General features: G+C 36.8%; 1 protein-coding gene across 1 annotated transcript; it reads right to left on the bottom strand.

The window, feature by feature from the left end:
* Positions 1 to 16,318: 16,318 nt before the first annotated feature.
* On the bottom strand, positions 16,319 to 17,189 carry LOC120158268 (calmodulin-like). Its single transcript, XM_039169150.1, has 4 exons — positions 17,039 to 17,189; positions 16,783 to 16,940; positions 16,618 to 16,695; positions 16,319 to 16,522 (listed from the first exon to the last, which is right to left on the bottom strand). Exons 1-4 carry the CDS (start codon positions 17,112 to 17,114, stop codon positions 16,388 to 16,390), a joined length of 447 nt encoding a protein of 148 aa, XP_039025081.1. The 5' UTR covers positions 17,115 to 17,189; the 3' UTR covers positions 16,319 to 16,387.
* Between the last annotated feature and the right edge of the window lie 7,872 nt (positions 17,190 to 25,061).

The raw sequence follows: 25,061 nt of genomic DNA, 5'->3' as shown, positions 1-25,061 counted from the left end.
CTAGTCGCAATGAAAAGGCAAACACGATAAATGGCTCTAACCAACCCTCCTAGTCGCGATGAAAAGGCAAATTGGAGTGTGAAGATTAATCTCCCTCACAAGAACTTGAAAGAACTCAAGGAGAAGAAGCTTCGAAGGCACAAGGCAATCAGCACTTGCAAAAACGAACTCTCGTTGTGTTATTAATCAAAGAAATCTTGCATTAAAAAGTTGAATGAAGTCTCCTTTATATAGGGGCTGAGTTTTAAAGGTCCTAGATAACTAATGAATAAAATAATAATAAACTAAACATGTTTTAACTCTAATTCCTAATAAAATAATAATAACTAAAGATAATATTTTAACCCAACCTTAATTCCTAATAAAATAATAAATCTAATCCTAAAAGATAATGCATCATCCTATATTAAGTTATATTACAAATAATCAATAAAAATATTGAAAATTCGTAATATTTACAAAATCTCGTATTAATCCCGTATAGGATTTTCTGCATGCACCGTCTTCAGTAAAATGGCTATATCTTGAGTTCCCGATATCGGATTGATGCTATTCAAGAACCGTTGGAAAGATAAGGGAAAGACGGATGTATCTCTAGAAGCCATATCGACCAAATAAGATCAGGATCCCATTCAAAAAGTCGTCGCAAATCTGCTGCTGTTCTGATCTTCTTTTCCAAAGCTTGGACGAGTGGATCATTTGGAAGAGTTATTACTTCTTCCTTTGATGTGAAACTTGTGATGCATGTATCAATACTTCTGTCAAAAGGGAAGCTGCCAGATCTAAAGAATTTAGATGTCAGACTATGTGAGGTTGCATCTTTGGCAAACAAAAGAAAGTCAGCTTTGCAAAGATTGGTAAGACACCCAAGGCTGAAAAGTTAGAGTTAGTTCATACTGATGTATGGGGACCATCTCCAGTTCCATCTCTTGCAGGCTCATTATATTATGTCACCTTCATCGATGATTCTACAAAGAAGGTGTGGGTTTATTTTCTGAAGAAAAAATCAGAAGTCTTTGATACTTTCAGAAAATGGAAGGTCATGGTGGAAAATGAGAATGGTATGAAAGTCAAGCGGTTGAGGTCTGACAATGGAGGAGAGTACAGAAATAGGAGATTCAGAGATTTTTGCGCAAACAATGGGATCAAGATTGAGACAACGGTTCCCATGACACCGCAGTAGAATGGCGTAGCAGAGCGCATGAACAGAACTCTGAATGAACGTGCCAGAAGCATGAGGATACATGCTGGATTGCCTAAATTTCTATGGGTTGAAGCTATTAACACTGCAGTTTACCTGATCAACCGTGGGCCCTCAGTTCCTTTGGATGGCAGAATACCAGAGGAAGTTTGGAGCAAGAAAGAAATAAATCTTTCACACTTAAGAGTGTTTGGTTGTATTTCTTATGTACACATAGACTCTGCTGAAAGAAGTAAACTTGATGCTAAGTCCAACAAATGTTCCTTTGTTGGTTACGGTGATGATGAGTTCGGTTACCGGTTTTGGGACTATGAAAATCGGAAGATCATTAGAAGCAGAGATGTCATTTTCAATGAGAATGTGATGTACAAAGACAGGTCAACTGTAGAATCAAGCAGCTCCAATACCAAAGCTGAAGCAAAGGAATTTGCTGAGTTTGAGGAGATTTCTGGAAATGATGTTCAGATCAGTCCTGAAGCAGTTCAAGAAGAACCAGGCACACCGGAACTAAGACGCTCCTCCAGAATTCCTAAACCAACCCAACGGTATTCGCCTTCTTTGCACTACTTGTTGCTGACTGACAATGGTGAACCAGAGTGCTATGATGAAGCAATGCAAGTGGAGGATTCAGTCAAGTGGGAGTCTTCCATGAAAGATGAGATGGACTCGCTTATGTCAAATCAGACATGGGAATTAACTGAGTTACCATCAGGCAAGAAAGCGCTCTACAACAAGTGGATTTACAGGATCAAAGAAGAGCATGATGGGATCAAACGCTACAAAGCAAGATTGGTAGTCAAAGGTTTTCAGCAAAAAGAAGGTATTGACTACAATGAAATTTTCTCTCCAGTCGTAAAACTGTCTACAATCAGACTGGTGTTGAAAATTGTAGCTGCAGAGAATTTACATCTTGAGCAGTTAGATGTAAAGACAGCTTTCCTTCATGGTGATTTGGAGGAAGAAATCTATATGAGGCAGCCAGAAGGCTTCATAGAGGCAGGAAAGAAAAACCTGGTATACATGTTGAAGAAGAGCTTGTATGGTTTAAAACAAGCTCCTAGACAGTGGTACAAAAAGTTCGATAGTTTCATGGGTAGCAGTGGTTTTACCAGATGCCAAGCAGATCATTGTTGCTACATCAAGAGGTTCGACAACAACTTCATTATTTTATTATTGTACGTTGATGACATGCTCGTTGCAGGTTCAGATATGCAAGAGATTATAAACTTGAAGCAAAAATTGTCGAAGCAGTTTGCTATAAAGGATCTGGGCGCTGCAAAGCAGATTCTTGGGATGAGGATCAAGAGAGACACAAAGTCGGGGACTTTGATGTTATCACAGGCTGAATACATCAACAAAGTACTCTCCAGGTTCAACATGCAAGATGCTAAACCAGTAAGTACACCTTTAGGTGTTCATTTTAGACTTTCCAAAGAACAGTCACCAAAGACGGAGGAAGAACGTGCACACATGGTGAAGGTGCCGTATGCCTCAGCAATTGGAAGTCTAATGTATGCCATGGTTTGTACCAGACCAGATATTGCTCAAGCAGTGGGAGCTGTTAGCAGGTACATGAATAATCCGGGCAAGGTACACTGGGAAGCAGTCAAATGGATCCTCAGATATCTGCGGGGTACCACAAACAAAGCACTTTGTTTCAAAGGTGGAGATACGATATTGACAGGCTATGTAGATGCTGACTTAGTCGGAAATGTCGACATCAGAAGAAGCACTACAGGGTATGTCTATACTCTAGGAGGAACCGCAGTGAGTTGGGTTTCTCAACTACAGAAGATAGTTGCTCTCTCCACAACTGAAGCAGAATATGTCGCTGTTACGGAAGCCAGCAAGGAGATGGTTTGGCTCCAAAGTTTCTTGGAAGAGTTAGGCAAGAAACAAGAAAACAATGTCTTGTATTGCGACAGTCAAAGTGCTATCCATCTAGCAAAGAATCCGTCTTTTCATTCCAGGACGAAACACATACAATTGAGATATCATTTTATCCGATCTCTTCTGGAAGATGGGATTTTGAAACTTGAAAAGATTAGTGGAGCTCAAAATCCGGCAGACATGTTGACAAAGACAGTGACTACGGACAAACTGAAGTTGTGTTCAGCTTCAGTTGGCATGCTAGAATAACAAGACCAGACATGCTGCTGCATTGATCAAGGTGTGAAGACATATTAAAATCAGTCTTCAAGTGGGAGATTGTTAAAAGTTTCAAAGTTTGGCAACCAACTTTGGAAAATATTTTTTCAAAGTTTGGTAAATGTTTCTTTGAAAAATGTTTTTTCAAAGTTTGGTAAAATTTTGGTAGATGTTTGTTGAAAATAGGAATGGGTAAATTCACTTTAGTCATTGCACTTTAGAGTATTTTCAAAGATTAGTCCCTAAGTTTCTACTATAAATACCCTTACCTATTTAGCTTCAAAATCATCCCAAAACATTTCTTTCTTCCTATACTAGAGAGCTTTCTTGTGAGTAGTGAGTGTTTTGTAAACACTTGTAAATTTTCTCTCTTAGTAAAAGATCTGCAGCAGCCCGGAGACGTAAGCACAATTGGCTGAACTCCGTTATCAATTTTCGAGTATTATTTTTTCGCTTTTATTTCGCATTCTCACTAATCTGGTTATAGGGAAATTACTTGTACTCGGTTTATTTTCCTAACAGATTGTAAGTGGATCAGATGATCATACTGTTATCCTATGGGACCTGAGTTCATTAGTATTTGTTAGGCAGCTTCCTGATTTCCCAGCACCAGTTTCTGCCGTATATGTGAATGATTTATCTGGGGAAATTGTGACGGCTGCTGGAATTCTACTTGCTGTTTGAAGCATCAATGGGGACTTTCTCGCAGTAATTAGTACATTCCAGCTGTCATCTGATTCTATACTTTCTGTTACGAGCTGTACCTTCTCCGACTGGCAGGACACAAACTTGTATGTAACGGGTCACCAGAGTGGGGCTATTAAGGTTTGGCATATGGTTCACTGCACTGATCAAGACAAGACTACCGGTAAGTCAAATATCAGTGGAACAGGAGGTTTAGATTGGATAAGCCCCCAGAAGACAGATTGGTGCTCCAAAAAGTCCTGAAGTTCCATAAGCATCCAGTTACCGCTCTTCACTTAACTAGTGACTTGAAGCAGCTGCTGAGTGGTGATTCTAGTGGGCATTTGCTGTCTTGGACGTTACCGGATGAGAGCTTGAAATCTTCTTTCAGTCAGGGGTAACGATGTTAAAATTTGCGTGCTTGTCAGCTATAGGATCGACTCGGGGGGGGGGGGGGGTTAAAGACCCTTATCAGGTCTGTGCTAGCTTTTGTGAGAGGAATTGATTCTTTGTTCTTTATAACATTAAAAAGGAAAAGCAAGACAGCAGAACAGTGCTGACCAGGTGTACAAGCTGGGATCAATTATAGAGACGTGGGGAAAATTTCTTCCAACCTACCATTATATTGTGTTTATGTTGAAAGTTACAAAAGAACTTGATGGCTTTGAGCTCTCCACTGCAAAGGTGGGGGATTTCAGGCAACTCTTTGTTGTATTTTTGACAGCCGGGGGATATTGATTTTGAAAATATCACTCTACTGGGTTTCTTTTGCATGTAAATAGACGGAATTGTTAGCAGTGTGTAATGAAGTTGTATAGCAGGAAAACAAATTGCATTGGAATTGGTCTGTTTATCATGGACGAAGGGATGCATTACTTTCGGCTAAATTCTTAGCACAACCGGGCAGTCACTGCCCATTTTTTTGTTTATCGTGGATCATAATTTGGATTCTTTTGAGAATTTGATTATTAATTTTCCCTTGATGCATTGTGCCTAGGTCAGTTTTCGCATCAGCTGCTTCATCCCCAAATCTTCATTGCTTGTATATCATGTTGAATTGAAATTTACTAGTGCCACGTGTCATCACAACTTTGCATCGCTTGCACACTCAAGATGTTATAACTAAAAACTATTTAGGACACAGTAGCTTGAAATTATCCAATCTCTTCCCACCAAAAACTAAAGTAAAAGGCAAAAACTCATTATAAGAAACGACTGTGTAAGTAAATAAACTTTGGCTTTGCCTTTCAACCAAAATAGGGTTTTCTTTGCCTTCTTTTTTTAAATGCCAAGGCTCGAAGCATGCGCTCCCAACTTTTACTTCTTGTTCCTTTCTGTTTTATTATTATGCCTCCTTGCTTTTGCCAGGTGATGCTGATCACTGTGTTTTACTTGTAACTTTACATTTACTCATTTGAATGTTAGATTTTAAGTACCCTACGTGTGTGTGAATTATTGACCTCCTATATTCCTTGTCTTCTAAGTTTACAAGGTCCCATTCCTATCAAACGTGGCATATCAATGGCCTCAACAGCTTCCCCTCTTTATCCCTCGTTTTACCATTTAATTTTAAGATTATCAGATTAATTAAATTTAATAACTAAGATTAAAACTGTTAAATTGTTTTATTTAAAAAATCGCCCCTCGTATCTCTGTTAATATTTGTTGAGCAAAATATATATCTTAAGCTTTTCCTAATTGATTTACATATATATGCATGCATTTATGTTGGTTTTCTCTTCATAATTATAGTTTTTTTTTTTGGTCTATCCGATCATACCCTTTTTTTGGCACTTCATCTGAGCAAAATTCTAAGGAACTTCCTTTTTTTGGTGTTTCTAAAATAGAAATCTAATCCAAAATTTGGATACCTTTTACGATGCTGATTCTGGCATCCTTCTATTGGTTCCCTTGCGCAAACCTACCACCAATAGCATCAAAACAAAGAGCCTACTTAATTTTCGTTCGTTATAAAAAGCATACAATATTGAAATCTTAAAGACAATTTATATACTTTAATCATTTCCATCTAACATTCTTCGAAAGCAAATCATAAGAAATGTCAAGATCAGTGCATTATAACTTTACAAGCTTTCTTTTAATTACTTTCTATTGAATAGACTGTTAAGTGGTTGATCAAAGATTATGTCTCTTAATGAAGCCCTCTTTTTCTCTTAAACTATTATTATTTGCACCGGTTAGATGCAAACAGAAGCAAAGCATCTCATGTTTAAATAATAATAACTCCCACCCGTTTTCATTTTGAGAACAGATAAAAAAAAAATGGAGATCCACCTAAAGTTGACAAAGGGAGTCGATTAAAAGTTTGGAAATTCTCACACTGCCTTTGTCTGTCTGCATGGCATTGGCGTGGCCATCATAATATTCTTTGTCTTTGGACCACTGCCCTCTGCCCACCCAACCCCCCTTTTATCATTTTTTCTCTTATTCTAATATGAGGCAGCTCTGTTCTTATCGTATAAATTTTTTTTTTAGTTTTATATATTTTTAAGATAATTGAATTAGTTAAAATAGACTTTTAACGATATAAAATAAGAAAATATTTACTGAAAAAAATTCAATCGTTTATTGTCACTCATTAAATACTCTCAAAAAAGATATAAAACTAATAGTTTAACGTAAATGGATCCTGACCCTTTTAATATTATTAACTCTACTTTAATTCCCAACCTTTTTAATTATAACCACTCTTGGTTATAAATAATGAACTGCTCTTGGTTAAATAATGAACTAACATATCACCAAAACCACTCAAATCCCCTCCTACCCTGTGTATATCTATCTGTATACACACAGACACACTCTCTTCTTCTCTTTGATAATTATTCAGATGATAATTTGTTTATCTCCGGCTAGGGTGGCGTGCACCTACTAGCAGTTGAAGCTGCCAGCATGATCTAAACTTCCTTATGTGTTGAGGGAGAGATCGGATCATATGGTAGCTTCACCTGTTGCTGGGATCACGATATGATTCAACATATTAGAGCCTTTACCCCTCTCTTTGAAATCTGCATCATTCAATTTCATTTCTGGTGATAAATAGAGTTTTATTTGATCAACTTCGATCGCAGGCCACTATATGCATTTTCCTTGCTCATTCATTTCTTTGTTTCCATTTGAAGTGTAGCTTTTTCCCCCCTAGGTACCGTGGAAAAGGTTCGGTGTTGTTAGTCAATCTTTTTTCTTTCATATTAGAAGCCTGAATTTGGTGCAGTCCAGCAGCCGGTAGCAGGTTCCTTGTCCACATCTTCTAGAGGAATTAAATTAGTTTTCACAGTAAAAATAAAAGATATCATTTTCTTAAATTTTATTGTCTTTTAAATTTTAAAACTTTAAGTTTTTTAAATGTCAATTAAAATATTAATTTTTAATGATTTTGAGATAATAATTTACTATTATTTAATTTGTTATGTCATCATGTCAACAAATAATTTAAAAATTATAAAATATTTTAAAAATGAAAATTGATTATTTTAAAAAGTTAGCGTGTAATACACGTACACTACAACGTTAATACTATTGAAAATTCAATTAAAAAATACTATTAAAAGTTAAACATTTTTATCAATATTTACGGTAAAAAGAAAGTTTAACTTCTTTTTCTTTACAGAAGTTTAACTTCTTTTAAATGTCAAAAATTAAATTAACTTTTTGAAACGATGATAATTAGATTTAATTTATAAAATAAGAATTGAATAAAAAGATTTACATACCAAATTTATCATTATGTAAAAAATATAATATTAATTTAGAGAGTCAATAAAGATGAATGGGTCTTGAGTTTTTATTTATTTATTTATTTTTATTTTGGGTCTTGAATCTTGAACTATGCAATTGGGGGAATCTCTGCAGCCCAAAGAGGTGGTAGTTCTGCGGTGCGTTAAATTAGTATAAGGAACAGTCGATGGCTGATCTAAAAATTAAAAAATAGTCTAAAATTTTAATATACTTATTTTAGAAAAACGAGTATATAAATTTTTTTAATAATTTTTTCAAAATAATAGGTATGCAGTTGATCCCTATAAAGGCTGCATACCTATGTCTTTGGGAACAGTTGACGTCATTAGAAATATTAGAAAGAATATAACATTTTAGATTATATGTAATTTAAAATATTATGTTTTTTTATCATATTTTTTTATCACGTATATTTTTATTACTTTTTTAATCTTAATTTAGATTTTCCTTTCTTGAATTTTCTCTCAACAATAATTCTGAGTACAACAAAGGTTAGTTTATGTTTAGGGTTTTTGAGTGGCAGTATTTCTCCCTCTCTAAAAGGTTAGTTGTACATTTGGTGTGATAAAATTGATTGAGAATGGAGGTATTTATAGTGAGGAGGGGTCGGTAGTTAGCGGTAAAGCGTGCCCCCTGTACCGTGTTATACGATGATTTGGCGTCACGTGGGGTATAGCGTGCCCCCTGCATCGCGCTATACGGTGAGCTGGCGCCACGTGGGTATAGCGAGGCCCCTGCAGCGCGCTATACATGTATATCTGACACGTGAGGTATAGCGCGGTGCAGGGGGCGCACTATACCCCTAACTAACGACCCCTCCTCCCTATAAATACCCCCATTCTCAATCAATTTTATCACACCAAATTCTCTCAAATTCTCTAAATTTCTCTCAAATACTCTCTTTTTAAGGTATATTTTATAATATTTTTACTATTATATTTTTATTTTATTTAATATTTTACTAATATAATTCTTTTGCAGATATATAATGGAAGGCAGTCTACTTCGCTCGGATGGAAATCATATATCTCTACACTTTGCTGATACGGTAACATTTTAACGTTTTAATTTAATTTAAATTATTAGTAATATTTAATTATTTATTTAATGCATGATTATTATATTAATAATTAAATATCTCGACACTTTGCTGATACAGTAACATTTTAACGTTTTAATTTAATTTAAATTATTATTAATAATTAGTTGATTCATTTAATGCATGATTATTAGATTAAGAATTAATTTTTGTAATTATTTATTTTTAGGAGAAGGACCGTGTATTAGATCATTTTATTAGAAATCTTAAGTTAGTGATACCCAGTCGTGTCTTACCGTATTTAGTAGAGGCTGGATTCAGTTACATAGGTAGATATTAGGATCACTGTAAGATAGAGCCAGACCTGATTTCTTCCTTAGTAGAGCGGTGGAGGCCGGAGACCCACACATTCCATCTTCCGTGCGGAGAGTGCACGATCACGCTTGAGGATGTTTCTATGCACCTGGGGCTTCCGGTGGATGGAGATGTGATATCGGGGATAACTTTCGGTTCTTGGACTGCTTTGTGTCGGGATAGTCTAGGACGTGTCCCAGAAAATTTTATCGGAGGTAGGATATCATTAAATTGGTTAGATGCCAATTTTCGGGAGTTGAGCGCATACGCCTCTGAGGATGAGGTTAAGATGTATGCACGGGCATGCATACTGCAGCTGATAGGAGGGTTGCTGATGTCAGACAAATCGCGCAACCTAGTTCACTGCATGTGGTTGCGACATCTTAGCGACTTTCGTCTCGCCGAATCATTCAGTTGGGGCTCGGTAGTTTTGCCTTTGCTGTACATGGAGATGTGTGGAGCCACTGACTACAGGCGTAATGCTATCGGCGGATGTCTCCTGCTGCTGCAGTCTTGGGCATGGTATTGATTGCCCTTTTTATGTCCCGTTGTGAAGAACCCATTCGTATTTCCACTACTTCTGAGGTAATTATAAAACTGATTTTGTATATTAATAATTTTATACAGCATATAACAAATTTTTTTCCTTGAATAGGTGGTCTACTGATAGGAAAAATCATCAGGAGCTACATGATGATTTAGAAAAGATTAGGGTGCTAATCGATCAGAAGGCTGTCACACAGGTATGAATTTTAATGTTTAAAAATCGATTTTAGATTATAGTTATATAATTAGATTATTATTTTGATAAAAATTATATATTATTTGTTTTAGTTTGAATGGGTGCCATATTCTACTGATGATGTGAGGGCGGTGATCCCACCTAAGTTGAGGGGTCCATTAGATGTTTGGATGGCGATGGTTCCTCTGATCTGTTATGCGACCGTCGAGTGGCACTCCACTGATCGCGTGCTCCGGCAGTTTGGTTGTTTTCAACCAATTCCGGAAGCACCTCGCAATATGGATGAGTTGCATAGCTTAGATAGGCGCGGCAAGACAGATACAGATTGGCTGGTGAGGCATCATGAGTGGGTCGTGTTGTGGGAGGATCGACATCGGCGCCTTCCACGTAGAGAGCCCATTTTTATTGACTTCTTGATGTATGCTAAGGATTATTATGAGTGGTTCAACAGTAACGGGAAACCGTTTCTACTTCCCGAGGATGCACGAGGGCAAACCTTTCCACGACGTCGACAGAGACGTTCACCGACACAGCACCATCGTCCCCCGACTCGTGGACGGAGAGCAGGTGCTTCCGGTTCATCCTCAGCTGAACCAGCAGGACCTTCCCAGTAGCCACCGCAGCCATATATGATGCCACCATCGCCTTTTCATTACCATATGCCACCGCCTTCACCCGGTTTTATGACCCCGCCACCGTCACCGTCACAGATGACCCCTCATGGAGGCTATTATGGGTCTATGTTTGCAGACCCGACTTGGGGTTTATATGCTAGATATTTGATGGGTTCAGCCTCATCACCCATAGCTGCAGCACAGACACCGCCTCCTGTACAGTTTTCACACTCAGCGATGTCTGGGTTTTATGACTTTTCCCAGTTTTCGCAGGCCGGTGGGATAGTCAGTCATACACCTCCAGGGTCCTTATTCTACGGAGGTGCTTCATCGTCATCAGCTCCTCATGTACCTGCGCAAGACGACGACGAAGATGACGATGGTGATGATGATGACAGCGAGGAGTCAGAACCAGTGATACGAAGAAATCCTCCTCAAGACCAATAGCCACCGCCCTGCGGAACACATTCGCGTCGCAAGCATCAATAGATTTTGTTTTTTATTATATTTGTATTTACTTTATTTTGTTAAATTGTAAATTTTTTATTATTTCTCATTTAATACTTACTTTATTTTGTTTTTTAATGTATTTCAGTTTATTTTTTTATTACCATTTAATATCAGTTATTGTAATTTGGTTATCATTTACCATTTAATACTTATTGTTATTAGTTTGTTAAAATTTAATAATTGTGTTTATTTTTTTAATCTTCATCGGTGATTATCAAATGACATTAACTTGAAGTAAATGCAAATTAAAGTAGAAGAATTATTATTTGATAATAAAATACATCATTTCCTCATCAATTGTTACTTGATGACAACAGAAGTGGACATGTTTTTCTAGTGTGTCCTGGGTTTCTACAATGCCCACATCTTCTGTCTTGTCTAGATATTTCTCTAATATCCATATCGCAATGAATTCGATTGGATTTTGGACGACCACGCTCCCTCAATAAACTCGGATTTGGTATAATCGGAAGCCAGTCTTGAACCTCATCAGGGTCTTTGTCATTACCTATGGGGGGAAACTCAAATTCGTATACCTTTAAAACTTCAGATAGTAGGTATACGGGATCCACAAAATGGTTATAGTCTTGACGTGTATGTGAGCAAGCTGCTATCACATGAGAGCATAGATACTTCAGAGCTTGAAAAAACCCGCAGTCACACGTTATGTCCCTCAGATTTACTCTTAACGACACAGCTTCAATCCCTTGAAGAGGTCGCGGTAACTCTGTGACACGAAACATTTCATGCCTTCTAGAGAAGCTTGTTACAGACATTCCATTTGATGCATCAATTTTTTTCTGTAGATCTGCAACTAATCTAGTGTGATAGACATGACCGCCTTGCATCCAGGTTTGAGCTTGTCCCCCAAGTTTCGCAAAAAACGCCCCCAAACAAAAATATGTAGTCTTTACCAAAGTCGCTATAGGTAAGTGACATGCACCCTTTAAGGTTGAATTGATTGTCTCTGCCAAGTTGGTCGTCATGTGTCCATATCGATATCCACCATCATATGCGTTCGTCCACATTTCTTTATCGATGAGGCTGATGTAATCATATCCTTCCTCGTTATTTGCCCGCAACTCTTGAAACATTGATTCAAACGTTCGAGGAAGTAGTTCGTAACCTGATCAAAAAATATATAACTTACTAACTTGCTGTCTTTGCAAAATTAAAACGATCGAAAGATAACAAACTTGCTAAGTTTCACTTACCCATGCACACAATTAATTGACGCTCATCATTCTTCTTGTACCTTCCATGGTAGTTCGCGGTAATGTGTCGAAGACAATACCTATGTTGGACAAAAGGTGGTTGCCACATTGGACCCAAAGACTCCATTGCTGCTTTGATCCCAGCTCCGCGATCTGAAATGAGACAGATGTTTTCCCTCGTGATAACATGTGCCCGTAAATTTCGGAGGAAAAAAGCCCAAGAAGTTGTATCTTCTCCTTCGACAAGAGCAAAAGCAACTGAAATAATGTTGCGATTGTCATCTTGGACAACTGCCAATAATAAAACTTGCTTGTATTTTCCATAAAAGAAAGTCCTGTCGATCTGGACCACAGGCTTGCAGTATTTGACAACATTAACGCACTATGGGTAACTCCAAAAAACCCGGTAGAATTGGCATCGATCACGAAGAACTCGATCATTATGGTATGCATAGGAGGTTTCGAAGTCCACAATTGTCCCAGGATTCAACGTCCGCACCAGCCTAAACCAACCTGGAAGTTCGTTGTAAGATGCATCCCATTCGCCATGAAGTTTGACATTGGCATTTTGTTTTGCCAACCAAGCTTTTTTATAGGAGACAATGTACCCATACTGCGATTGTATAGCTGAAATCAACACTACAACAGCTATATGAGAGCTTGCTTTGACCATGGGCATGATGGCTTGGCATATCACTTCAGAGTCCAAGTTGGGATGATCTTGGTTGACCCTTCCAGCACAACATGTGTGAGGACCGTTGTATACTGTTAGTTCTCATCTGTTGTTTTTCCTCTTCCTCTTCCTCTTCGATAAGCGAACCATCCAATTGCATCCGTTTTCACGCTGGGCACAGTAGCATACATATTTTTCGGTCGTGGAGCGGTCTACTCTAGACTGAACAGAATTACGAATATTGTAATTTTTGATAGCCATCATCGCTTCTTCTTTGCTTGAAAACTCCATGCCTAAAGATAACTCACCATTATTTATTGATGAGTAATACCCATAGTCACCGAGATGAGACATATCCGCAAATTCTGGCCCATACATTGCACCATAATCAGTTTCATACATGTGTGCATGAGGGTCAGTTTGTGCCACATTTCCTGGAACTTCATCATTATCGGAGTTGAATTGCGGTGATTATGGGTCAATGAACAGTCCAGTCTCAGCATCATCTGCACCAGGCTCACGAAGCGGTTTTTCTGGTGGAGATGATGGTTCCTCCATGCTCTCCACATTTAGGTCGAAGAACCTATTACTTGCACACCTTCCCCTTGAACTGGAAGGCATATCGACATTGAGATCGAAAAGCTCGCAGTCGAATGCCTCCCCCTAGAGCTTGAAGCCATCGCGTCAAATGGAAACTGCACAGATGGTTGCGTCGATGGCATCTCCATATTAAGGTCAAAGGGATTTGCAGATGAATGCATTCCCCTTGAACTTGACGCGATGTTGCCATACGGATTGTTCGTCGACCTACCTCGGTACATATCGTAAGGAGTTGCGGATGAATGTATCCTCATTATGGCATTAAAATCATTACACATTACTGTCGTCGGGCTGTCAACTTGATCAACTTGTTCAGTCAGCCCATAGTGGGAGCTTAATGATTGACCCCAAACAACACACACTTAAACAAAATATGCATACATCTCAATAGCGGCGTCTGAATAATTACTTTGAGCTTCAATCATCATTTCAACATCATCATTGTTCGAAAGTTCGAACGTTGTATAAGTTAATGGCAACGATGATGTTGGAAATCTATACTGCAACGACGACACTCTTCTACTACTTCCAATATGAATCTTCCTCGAAATCTTCGTTATAAGATCCTCAAGAGTTATGTTTCTCTTGAATGATATTTTAACACGCTCATTTGATACGAAAACAACGCCGGTTTCATCTTCTCGAATTTCACCATCATAATAAACAATAGCTGAAAGTCGCGCCATTATTTGAGTTTAAAAGAGTGGCACTATTATATCTGGAAAAAAAAATGAAACAAACCTAATTTAATAAATTATATATGAACAAACATATAACACAATAAATTTTTTTACAAATCAACGTAAATAAATTAAATAATATAATTTAATATTATTACCTGCACCGTAAAACTATTTCGACGTATGCTCCCGCTTTCCAATTTTACAAACACAAAAATTAATTAAAAATAATTAGTATAATATTTTTTCAAATAATCATAATAACAATAAATATAAAAAATTATAACAAAATTACCTTATAACGAAAAATCGCACAAACTTCTAAATAAAATATGAGAAGATTGCCAGAATTATTGACTCGTTGACGGAATTGCTGTATTAATTTATAAGTTGAGAGGAGAGATGTGAGAAATTAACCGGCGGAGAATGGTATTTATAGCGAGAAAAGTTATACAAAACGCGATACCTGCCCCGCGCTATATAAAATTATGGAGTAAAGGTATGTCGCGGTACCTTCCCTGCGCTATATAAAATTATTAGGAGTAAATGTATAGCGCAGTACCTGATCCGCGCTATACCCCTACGTGGCGTATAGCGCGCTGCAGGGGCCGCGCTATACCCACGTGGCGCCAGCTCACCGTATAACGCGGTGCAGGGGTACGCTATACCCCACGTGGCGCCAAATCATCGTATAGCACGGTGCAGGGCGCGCGCTTTACTGCTAAGGGTGTTAGATCGAGAAATATAGTCTGACCTGTGTTAGATCGATAATATTACCGGTCACCGGTGATATATCGGGAAAATCGCCGGGGAAACATTGGCTACTTTATTGTTATATATAGGTTTTCTTTATAAAGTATAATCTTACTTGGATTTTAAATTTTAACATTAACAAATGTTAAGTCTTTATAAACTATTAAATAATATATTAATTTTTAAATCGTATTAATTGATCGAGTAATTAAAAATATTTATATTATTTTATTGTGTATAAATTTGAATCCGAATATTTATTTTAAAAATATAAATATTTCTCTATTTAATAAAAATAATAATATATTAATTTAAAAATAAAAAAATCATAGAAAGCTGCCAACATATTTTAAAGAAAAAGAAATGAAGGGGGTAGTGAAGCGAAATCTAATAAGATAAACCTAACTGCTAGTAGTTTTTTTTTACCATAATATGAAATAAAGGCAATGTTTATACAAATATTATTTTATTTTGTTATAATAATTATTGTTGGAAGAAAATTATTAGTTGACTAACACTCAATATATTTTACTGACGTGACAATTTTACATGTATTTAATTGTTAACATGTCACATATTACGTCACCAAAATGATAATATAGTATGTGTCACGTTATCTAAAGTAATGATGTAATATATGCCACGTACCTAAAGTGATGATGTAGTATGTATCACATTACTAATAAGCACATGTGAAAATTTAATGCTAGCAACTTACGTGGATCGTTAGTAAAATAATAGTTTTCTAAGTGTGTTCATTGTTCGATTTTAATCGAATTAACCAAACGAATTGAAATTTTGTTTGACCTCAATCAATTAATAACATGTTAAATCAATTAACGGCGAATAAATTTTTCAAAGTTTGATTATTAATTAATTCAATTCAAAATTGATTAATTAATAGTAAATATTATATATATTATTTATGCAGCTATCAAAACCGCCAAAAATAAACCTTGCTTAAAATAACTTATAGTAACGTAAGCATGGTCAAATCCACGGAGAGTGATGAAAGATTAATTTTATTAATAAACGAATAGTGAAAATATCACATGAATAATATGCATTGATTAACTAATATTTTTCATTTAACGATGACCATTTCGATTAAATTTTGAAACATTGAAGGTTAAAATACTTAAAAAAAAGACGTTAAAATGATTTTTATGTTTAACATTGAGGACTAATTTTGACATTAGGACGGTCTAAAATTGCAACATTCCCATGGTTGAACTATTTATTGTATATTCATTCTTCGTCAATGCTTACAGTTATTTGCAGTGTATGGCACAAGGTGCAGATATGGTGGAAGAAGAAGAAGAATAAGAAGAAGAAGAATAAGAAGAAGAAGAATCTCCATCCCCCACAACAAAGAAAAGAAAGTTAACAATAATTTCGAATGAGTTAGAGATTTTGTCAAAAGGCCATCATCATCCTTGCGAACTCCTCGTAGCTCACTACTCCATCGCCATCTAAGTCTGCCTCTCTGATCATCTGCTCTGCTTCTTCCACTGTTAATCTTTCTCCCAAATTCATCATCACTTGTCTCAACTGAAACCCACAAGTGGGATTTTATCAAACATTAATTTCCTCAAATTAAAATTTAAAAACTCGGAATAAGTTAGTGGGAACGTTGTTTTTTTTACCTCGCTTGCTGATATGAATCCATCTTGATCTCTGTCGAACACTTTGAAAGCTTCTTGTAGTTCATCAATCACATTCTCCTGTTGGGTTTATGTACATGCATCACTCTCCACTTTATAAGATGAAAGAAATTGCACTGCACTTGCAAATAAAATGGTTGAATTTACCTTCATTTTTCCAGCCATGATATTTAAGAAATCATCGAAATCAATGGTCCCATGTCCTTGAACATCAACCTCACTAATCATGCCTTGAACTTCTTCTTTTGTAGGGTTTACGTCTAATGCCTGAATCACTGTTGCCAATTCTTCCATGGTTATGAAGCCTGCATCATATCAACTTAGACGTAAGAAAAAAAAGGGTAAATGGTAAACAGTAAACTTGGTATTTTTCCTGATTATTTTAAGGAATGAAATGACATACCATCTGAATCTTTATCAATCAAGTTAAAAGCTTCACGAAACTCGGAGATTTGATCTTGTGTCAGTGTATCTGCCATGCTGGTGAATTTGGTAGGCAAAAACTGATGGAAACTGGTTGAATTATGAACAGAAGAAGGGAATAAGATGCCGAGTCCATATGTCGGATCGCATATAAATAGGGAATCGGTAAAGGGATTGTAAATAGTCAAACGCGCTCGAGTTTTGAATTCCATTCAAAGCATTAAAATTTTCTAGAGAATTAATGGGGCCTTGAATCGATTCCCGGGAAATAACGTTTAACATTTCAATGCAAAAAATTCTTCGCGCTGGACCTGGCATTCCCTGATAAAGTCAGCTACACCCGAATTCAGCTCCATTAGTACAATTACTTTTAATTCGAATGGATTAACGTGACAATCTTTGATTAAGTAGATCTGAAAATCGTTATGCAATTTTTTAGGGCAAATTTTGAATTTCTTCACTCAACTTTTTGTTCATTCTTATTTTAGTCACTAAAATTATAATTTTCAATTTAGTCATTGAAGTGTCGGTTTACTCCTATATTGCCCACTCTACCATTAAAAACTTAACGACATTATGACCAGACATTGTGTTTTTAAAAGAATATGAATTTCCTTCAAACATTCTTCAATTTTGTGAAAAAATCCCTAGTTTTATATTACTTTTTATTTCTCTATGATGGAGTATCTTTTTCCAAATCTCAATAGTGGGAAGTTGGAGGAGGATGAGTTGTATATCTTGATTTTGCATTGGCCAAATGATGGATATTATAAATAATAGTGGTTTATGGTTTTATGAGTTTTGGATTTAGCGTTGAGTTTTGTGAGTTTTTAAAATGATTTTGAACAAAAAAAAAATAAATTGACAGAGTGATAGTAGACGATGATGAGAGTTTGTTTGTGTCTTGAGTGTTCGAAGAAGACGCCAAAGAATGGTAATTGCAGCGCCGGTGTGACAAAGTGGTGAAATTATATAACTTTTATCTTTGGGGGAAGAAGAAAAAATAAAATAAAATAAAAAAGGAAAATGACATGGATGCATGGATTCCTTACAAATAAAAAGCAGTCCACACGGGACACGTGGTTTTCATATCACCCTTCCATTTATGATTTAACATGTGAGTGCTCAAACTAGGAACATGTTGAAAGTTTAATAAGTAAATTGAAAACTTTTTACTCCAATTATCAAACTGCTAGTAAGAATAAATTGAGTGATTAAATTTGTAATTTACCTTTATTATTATTATATAAGTTTTGACTTATTTAATTTAGTCTTTCAAAATTAATTTAAAAAGCGAGTGAAAGAAAGGGATTCAACTAATTGTGGTCAAACAGATTGGTGTAAGATAATGTTTTTTCTTAGCATATGCATCCGAATTCACACTGATGAATTAGCATACTATAATGTAGATTTCCTTCCTTGGCAAGAATAATGGCTAGAATTGGAAGCCGTGCAATGCAAACCATATAAACAGTCATTACACTTATTTTCTTCATATATATATAAAACAAATTTTCTTACGCGTTGCGTTTCGAACATGAATACTTTTCTAGACGTTATACAAACTTATATTTTTGGCTTATAATTTTCTTCTTTTTTCTTACGTTTGAAGATTTTGATTTCCTTTTATTTTTGTAGAAGTGCAACTCACTTCAAAATATCATCAGAAGCGGGTAATGAAAATGCTCATGCAATGCAATGCAATAACAAGCATTTGCCAATTAACCTCTGGTATGTTACGGAAAGCCAGTATGAACACCCAGAAAACCCACATGCCTAATAGGAATAGAATTCCTCTGCCTTTTTTATGTGTCTTTTCTGTTGTCCAACACGAAGCATCCATGAGAGACAGGGAGAGAGAGAATATACGAGTAGCAATCAATGAAGGTAATTTTATTAGATTAATCGTATCAGTGTCAAACAAGTAACACTATGATTTTCCTTCCCTGGCCTCTAATTCTATCATTTATCAATTCTAACTTGTTCAGTTTCTAGGTTTTTCGCCTTCAAGTTAAAATGATGACTTTTATTTCCATTTCTCGTATTTTTGGCCTTCTGAAGTTTTCTTCATCGTTTTAAATTTAAAGCTTTGATTTTGTGATATGAGTTCTGAGTCAGAATTGGACATGTAAATTTTTTAAGTTATACATTAAACATTCTAAGAGGCCGCCATGTGTTTGTTGAAATGTCTAAGTGAATTATTTGGCTTATTCTGAAAACTCTGGTTCTGTAGTTTCAATTTTTTTTATCAAAATATTAAGAAATAAATCAAACTAAATTGTGATCTGATGAGATTGAAAAGAAGGAATGAAATTCTAATCATGCTTTTGGGCTTTGGCTCGCTGCCAATGAAAATGACGAAGATAATATTTGAAGTTATGTTTGGCTTAGATTCTTTCCTCAGTTAAAAGATATAAACTCAAGATTTAGCAAAAGAATCACAGTGGTTTTAGACAAAAATTATTTGATAGATAACAATTATTTTGGATCTGATGTCTTGACATTTTCATTATTACCATTTCTTGTGAAAGTTTGAAAACAAATAAAAAGGGGGGAAATTCCAAAACAGTAATCAATTAATTTTCGAGAAAATAACCTCAGTGACCAAAAATCCCATATAATATACGATTTAACCAACTTTTTCCGCATTTTCCAAAATGACCAACAAAATCGCAATGCGATCGCTAATTCGCAACGCGATCTCCATTATCGCAAATTCACGTTGCATTTCGCGTTGCGATAGTTGGAAATCGCGTTGCGATGGTATACAATGTCGTTGCGATTTTCCCAATTCGCAATGCGAATAAGTAAATCGCAACGCGAATTGGGAAAATCGCAATGCGATACTGACTATCGCAATGCGATACTTACTATCGTAATGCGATAATACAAAATCGCAACGAGATACTGACTTTCGCAACGCGATTCTGACTTTCGCAACGCGATTTACATAGCGCCATTCGTATTAACGCGTATTTTTTTTTTCAAATTCTAAACACGAATTTTTTCTTAATAAATCAGAAACTGAACCGTCCACAGTAATCGCAACTCATAACCTCAAACCCAAAAACACAACACTCAGTCCCATCTCCATCTCTCACTCTCTACGGTGAAATCCGTCCCCATCTCCGAAGATTTCTGTCCCCATCGCCGGCGAAATCCCTCACAACCATTCACAGTCAAAAATCCCTCACAATCATTCAGAAATGGAAAATCAACCTCTGAGGGTTAGTTTTTTTTTATTTTTATTTTGAAATTTTTGCATTATTTTAGGTTTTTCATATTGAGATTGATGATAAGTTTACTGGTAATTTCAATAATAGATTAACCATTTCACTTAGATTTCTTATTAAATTCATTCGATTGCTGCCAATACTGCTAAATGTTTAGCCTGTGAAGTTAGTATTTGTCTTTGCTTTGTCTTTGGTTGAAGTAATGCAGAAGAAGAATAGTTTCGAGAATGAAAATCGCAACGCGAAACCAAAATCGCATTGCGATTTTCATTTCGCGTTTCGATTTTCATTTCGCGTTGCGATTTTTATTTCGCGGTTGCGATTTTCATTTCGCGTTGCGATTATCTGGTCGCGATAGTCATTTCGCGTTGCGATTCTCTCGTTACGATAGTCATTTCCGCGTTGCGATTCTCATTATCTCGTTGCGATTTTCATATTGCGATTTTCATTTCAACCAAAAGACAAAAACAGTGTTGCAAATTTTAGTTTCAAGAATAAACTACTATTTATGTTTATTGTTTTGTTTTTGGTATATCTTGACAGTGTAATTTTTGGTATATCTAACTTGGTATGTTTATTGTTTTTTTGTAGAAATTTTTTTCGGCTTCATTGACATTAAGGAATAAAGTTAGCCTAGCCACTACAATTGCTTCGAAGCTTTCACCTGCACAAAGAAAATTGTTTGAAGAAACCTGCTTCGGGCCATGGCTGAGAGTACAGCATCCGGGTGGAGATGCTAGTTTGACCCATTTGTGGCTTCAGACCATGACTAGCGATCTACCCGACAGTATACAACGTGGTGAGGAAGAGATATGGTTTCATTTTCCACCGGCGTATACTTGTTTTGGGCGGAAGGAGTTCTGCTTAATCACTGGTCTACGATTCGGACACGATGATGTAGGCCGGTACACTCGTCATATCACCCGCCCATCATGGTTATCCGGGGTTTTTCCTGATGAGTCAATAGAGAAGCCGAACTTACACGTCGACGACATGAAGAAATTTGTTTAATAAGAAAGATGGTTTTACTCGGATGAATGACGTCGATGTTGTCCGAGTATGCCTTCTACTACTTTTGTATGCCGGCTTTTTAGGCAGAGAGGCTAGACAACCTATTCCTCAGGAGCTAATATTATTGGTAGAGGACCTAAATGCATGGAATCTGTTTCCGTGGGGTTCGTATATATGGAAAGCTACCTGGACTAAGTTGTCGTCTGCCTTTGATGACCGCAAAAGTTTGCGGGGCGATGGGTCGAAATACACTTTGTCAGGCTTTGTTTGGGCCTTTAAGGTAAGAATTTCTATATAATGTTTTCAAAATTATAATTAATTATTTAACAATTACTAATGTTTGTTATTATATTGTTTGTAGATTTGGATATTCGAGGCTTTCCCCAGCATGCGGACATATGCATTAAAATCCTCAGATGATATTCCTAGGGCTATTTCCTGGAAGAGGAAACGTATGTTGGATTGGGAAGACTTAATACCATATGCGACAATAAATAATGTAAGTTAACACAAATACTATCATATATAAACAAGTTATTAATAGTAGACGTTTAACATTGTTTTAGTTTTTATATTTTTAGGAGGCCAACACTCCATTAATGAGACTGACACCCACGGAGGCTGAGCTTGCCACTGATTGGTGGCAAGCTAGTCAGCGTTTTTTGATAGCACGAATGATGAGCAGCCTCCACTTCCTCCACTTCGAGAGCCATCACCTCACCCAGAGCCATCACCTGATCGACCCGACTATACACCTATACAACGAGAGCCATCACCTATCCCGTCACATCATCGAGTCTCTTCTCCACCATCACCTCATGATATGTGACCGACAAAGATGCCACGACTTCTATCTCCCTGTTCTCCACCTCCACGGGATGAGTCAAGGGAGTTACGTGATGAGGTCAATGCCTTACGTGAGGAGATCGGTACTCTACGCGATAACGATGGTGCATGGCGTGTGGAGGTGTCTACTTTACGTGGTGAGGTTGCCGCTCTACGTGAGATGATAGTATCGTTGCAGAATGAGGTTCATACTCTACGCAACGAGGTAAGTTTAAGATTTTCCATATTTAACTTGATGATAAATTTACTCGTAATTTCACTTAAATTAACCATTTCACTTAGATTGCTTAGTAAATTTATTCGGTTGCTGCCAAAACTGCTAAACTTTTTACTTTAACACTATGAAGTTAGTATTTGTCTTTGTTTTGTCTTTTGGTTAAAAGTTTGAAATATATTTATCTTTGTTTTCACTGTTTAAATATCATGTCTGTTTATTTACTGATATTTGTATTTTTATTTAGCGGACCGATAAGGTGGATGCTTTACGTCGGGTTTTTCTTGCACGACAGAGTTCACGCATCAGACGGCGTGCACGTGCTATTAAGTCTCCGTATACCCCAATAGTGCGAAGACACCGCAAGAAGAAGCCCGACTCGCCTATCATCCCTCAAGAGTCCACTCCTATCGTTGAAGAGGCCCCTATCATTCCTCGAGAGTCCCCTCCCACCGTTCAAGAGGCCACTGTCATCGTTGAAGAGGTCCCTCCCACCATTCAAGAGCTCGATTCACATGGCGTCATATGTAGGATTCTTGAGAAACCCTCTGACGTGCCAGACATGATGGATTCAAGTTGGCTCTCGTATGAGTTACCGGCCAGTACCATACTGGTATCTGAAGAGGAGAGGAAACAACTACCAGACACAATTCTGGATAACACCCTTTGGGCTAAGACCGCAGTTGATTTTTATCTACATGAGCGAAGCCAGGGGTGTTTCACTGACATATGCAAGCTCAATGATGATATCTATTTGTTGCTTGATCGGTCTTGGTGGGGCGTATTATTAGGGGTCGAAGACAATGGCTATTTCGATGGAGGGGTAAGTCTTATATTTTTCTTATATTTTCATTTGATTACTTTTTTTTGTAAATTTATGTAAGTTACTAATATATGTCTTTTTTTGTAAAACAGCATATCGATGCGTGGGTGTCACGTCTTCTAATAATTAGGAAACTTAAGGAAAATAAAAGAAATACACGGTATACAATTATGCCGACGTCTTTTAACGCCGTTCACTTGAAGAATCAACGAGATGAATCATTTGCGTTGGGCAATGGACAAGCTAAACTTTATCCTGCATGGTGGGAGGTCGATAAGGTTAGTGTTTATTTTAGATTGAGTTTAAAGGTATTCATAAATAAGTGCGCAAATGAATGAATTATTACTTATGATTGCAGGTGTTTATCCCTGTTTTGGAACGTAACCATTGGCTTCTCGTCGAGCTTCAGATCCCATCCCTTAAGGCAATAGTATATGACAGCATGATAAATTACATATCATTGGCTGATTTAAGAGATATTATTAAGGGATGGAGCTCTTATTTGGCTAAATACTTGGATGCGATAAATTATTGGACTCGTTCTGGAAACAAGAAGCCAAAGAAGCTCAATATTACAGTTAGCAGAGACGAGACCGCACCACAACAAACGAAAGGACCCAGAGGGGATTGTGGTCCTCTCGTATGCTTGGCGTTGGACCGTTTGATCACAGGAAGTATAAAGTATCTACCTCCCACCGATATAGATAGAGCTGCAGTAGGCTTGTGGTTTCGACATTATATGGCTAGATCGATATATACGAGACGCTGCCTACCTGCATCCGCGTTATAAAAATGTCCATAAACAATTGGTATGTTTATAGGCTTGTGGTTTGAAAATGTTTGGTTAAGTACCTAGAATTCAATAATTTGCTGTTTGTAGGTTTTAGATGTGTAGAAAGTGTTGTTTGAGCAAATGTTTGGTTTATGCAGGTTAATCTCAGAAGTGAGCTGCGTGAAAATGATGTATGGCTGCAAAAGTTGATTCAATAGTAGAAGTGTTATTTTCTCTAATAATTATTGCTTATTTTTTGATTGTTTAATTGATTTGTAAAAGGTGATTTGTAAAAGTTGATTTGTTTAATTGATGTTAGCATAATTCTTATTTGTTCTTGTTTAATTGATTGAAATGTAATGGTTGATTTTGTTGATTTCAATCTGCATTATGTTGAAGGCAAAAAGTACTATCGCAATGCGAAATGAAAATCGCAACGAGAGAATCGCAACGCGAAAATGAAAATCGCAACGCGAAATTAAATTCGCGTTGCGATTTTCATTTCGCATTGCGATTCCCTCGTTGCGATTTTCATTTCGCATTGCGATAGTAATTTCCGCGTTGCGATGGACATTAAGATGATTGCCTATTAAGTGATAACAACTGGAACAGATCATAGCAATTTTCAAACTCAAGTTACTAATACATGCCTAACTGAAAATGTTAAAAGTTCACACATAAAATCTACATAATACAACGTTTGCATTTAAAAATCACCTAAGTTAACAGTCCCAAAAGGTGAAGCCAGTTGTGATTGGGTTTTAAAGATGATTGCGATTTTGATTGCCTTTTTCTTGACACCATATGAGCTTTGGATTTTGATGATGATCCATATTTTGGTAGAGGAAAAGATGATTGTGATGGCACTGGTGATCCACATGTCAACCTTGTATGACCACTTTCCTTGCACCGACTACATGTCGATCTCTTCTTCTCTTCACCCTTAGACGGTATACGATCGTGACTTTTTGGTCGGCCAGGTAGCCTTCTGTCAATGGCTGGTGGCAAAACTGTTTGTAAGTCATCTGGTATGTCCCACTCAGAAGGATGTGAAATAGGGTAGACAATCTCGGCATAAGTCTGTCGATATACTTCTGTAGTGTA

Source organism: Hibiscus syriacus, unplaced genomic scaffold (genome assembly GCF_006381635.1).
Source record: "Hibiscus syriacus cultivar Baekdansim isolate YM2019G1 unplaced genomic scaffold, ASM638163v2 tig00111310_pilon, whole genome shotgun sequence".
Classification (NCBI taxonomy): Eukaryota; Viridiplantae; Streptophyta; class Magnoliopsida; order Malvales; family Malvaceae; genus Hibiscus; species Hibiscus syriacus.
The sequence above is the reverse complement of the archived record's forward strand: the minus strand, read 5'-3'. Positions and strand labels throughout refer to the sequence as shown.

Bases quoted from the DNA above. Each gene is read 5' to 3' on its own strand.
- LOC120158268 (XM_039169150.1), bottom strand. From the start codon at position 17,114: ATGGCAGATACACTGACACAAGATCAAATCTCCGAGTTTCGTGAAGCT. The intron at 16,941-17,038 runs GTATGTCATTTC...GATATGATGCAG, and splicing joins GATTGATAAAGATTCAGATG to GCTTCATAACCATGGAAGAA. The intron at 16,696-16,782 runs GTAAATTCAACC...TAAACCCAACAG, and splicing joins TCATGGCTGGAAAAATGAAG to GAGAATGTGATTGATGAACT.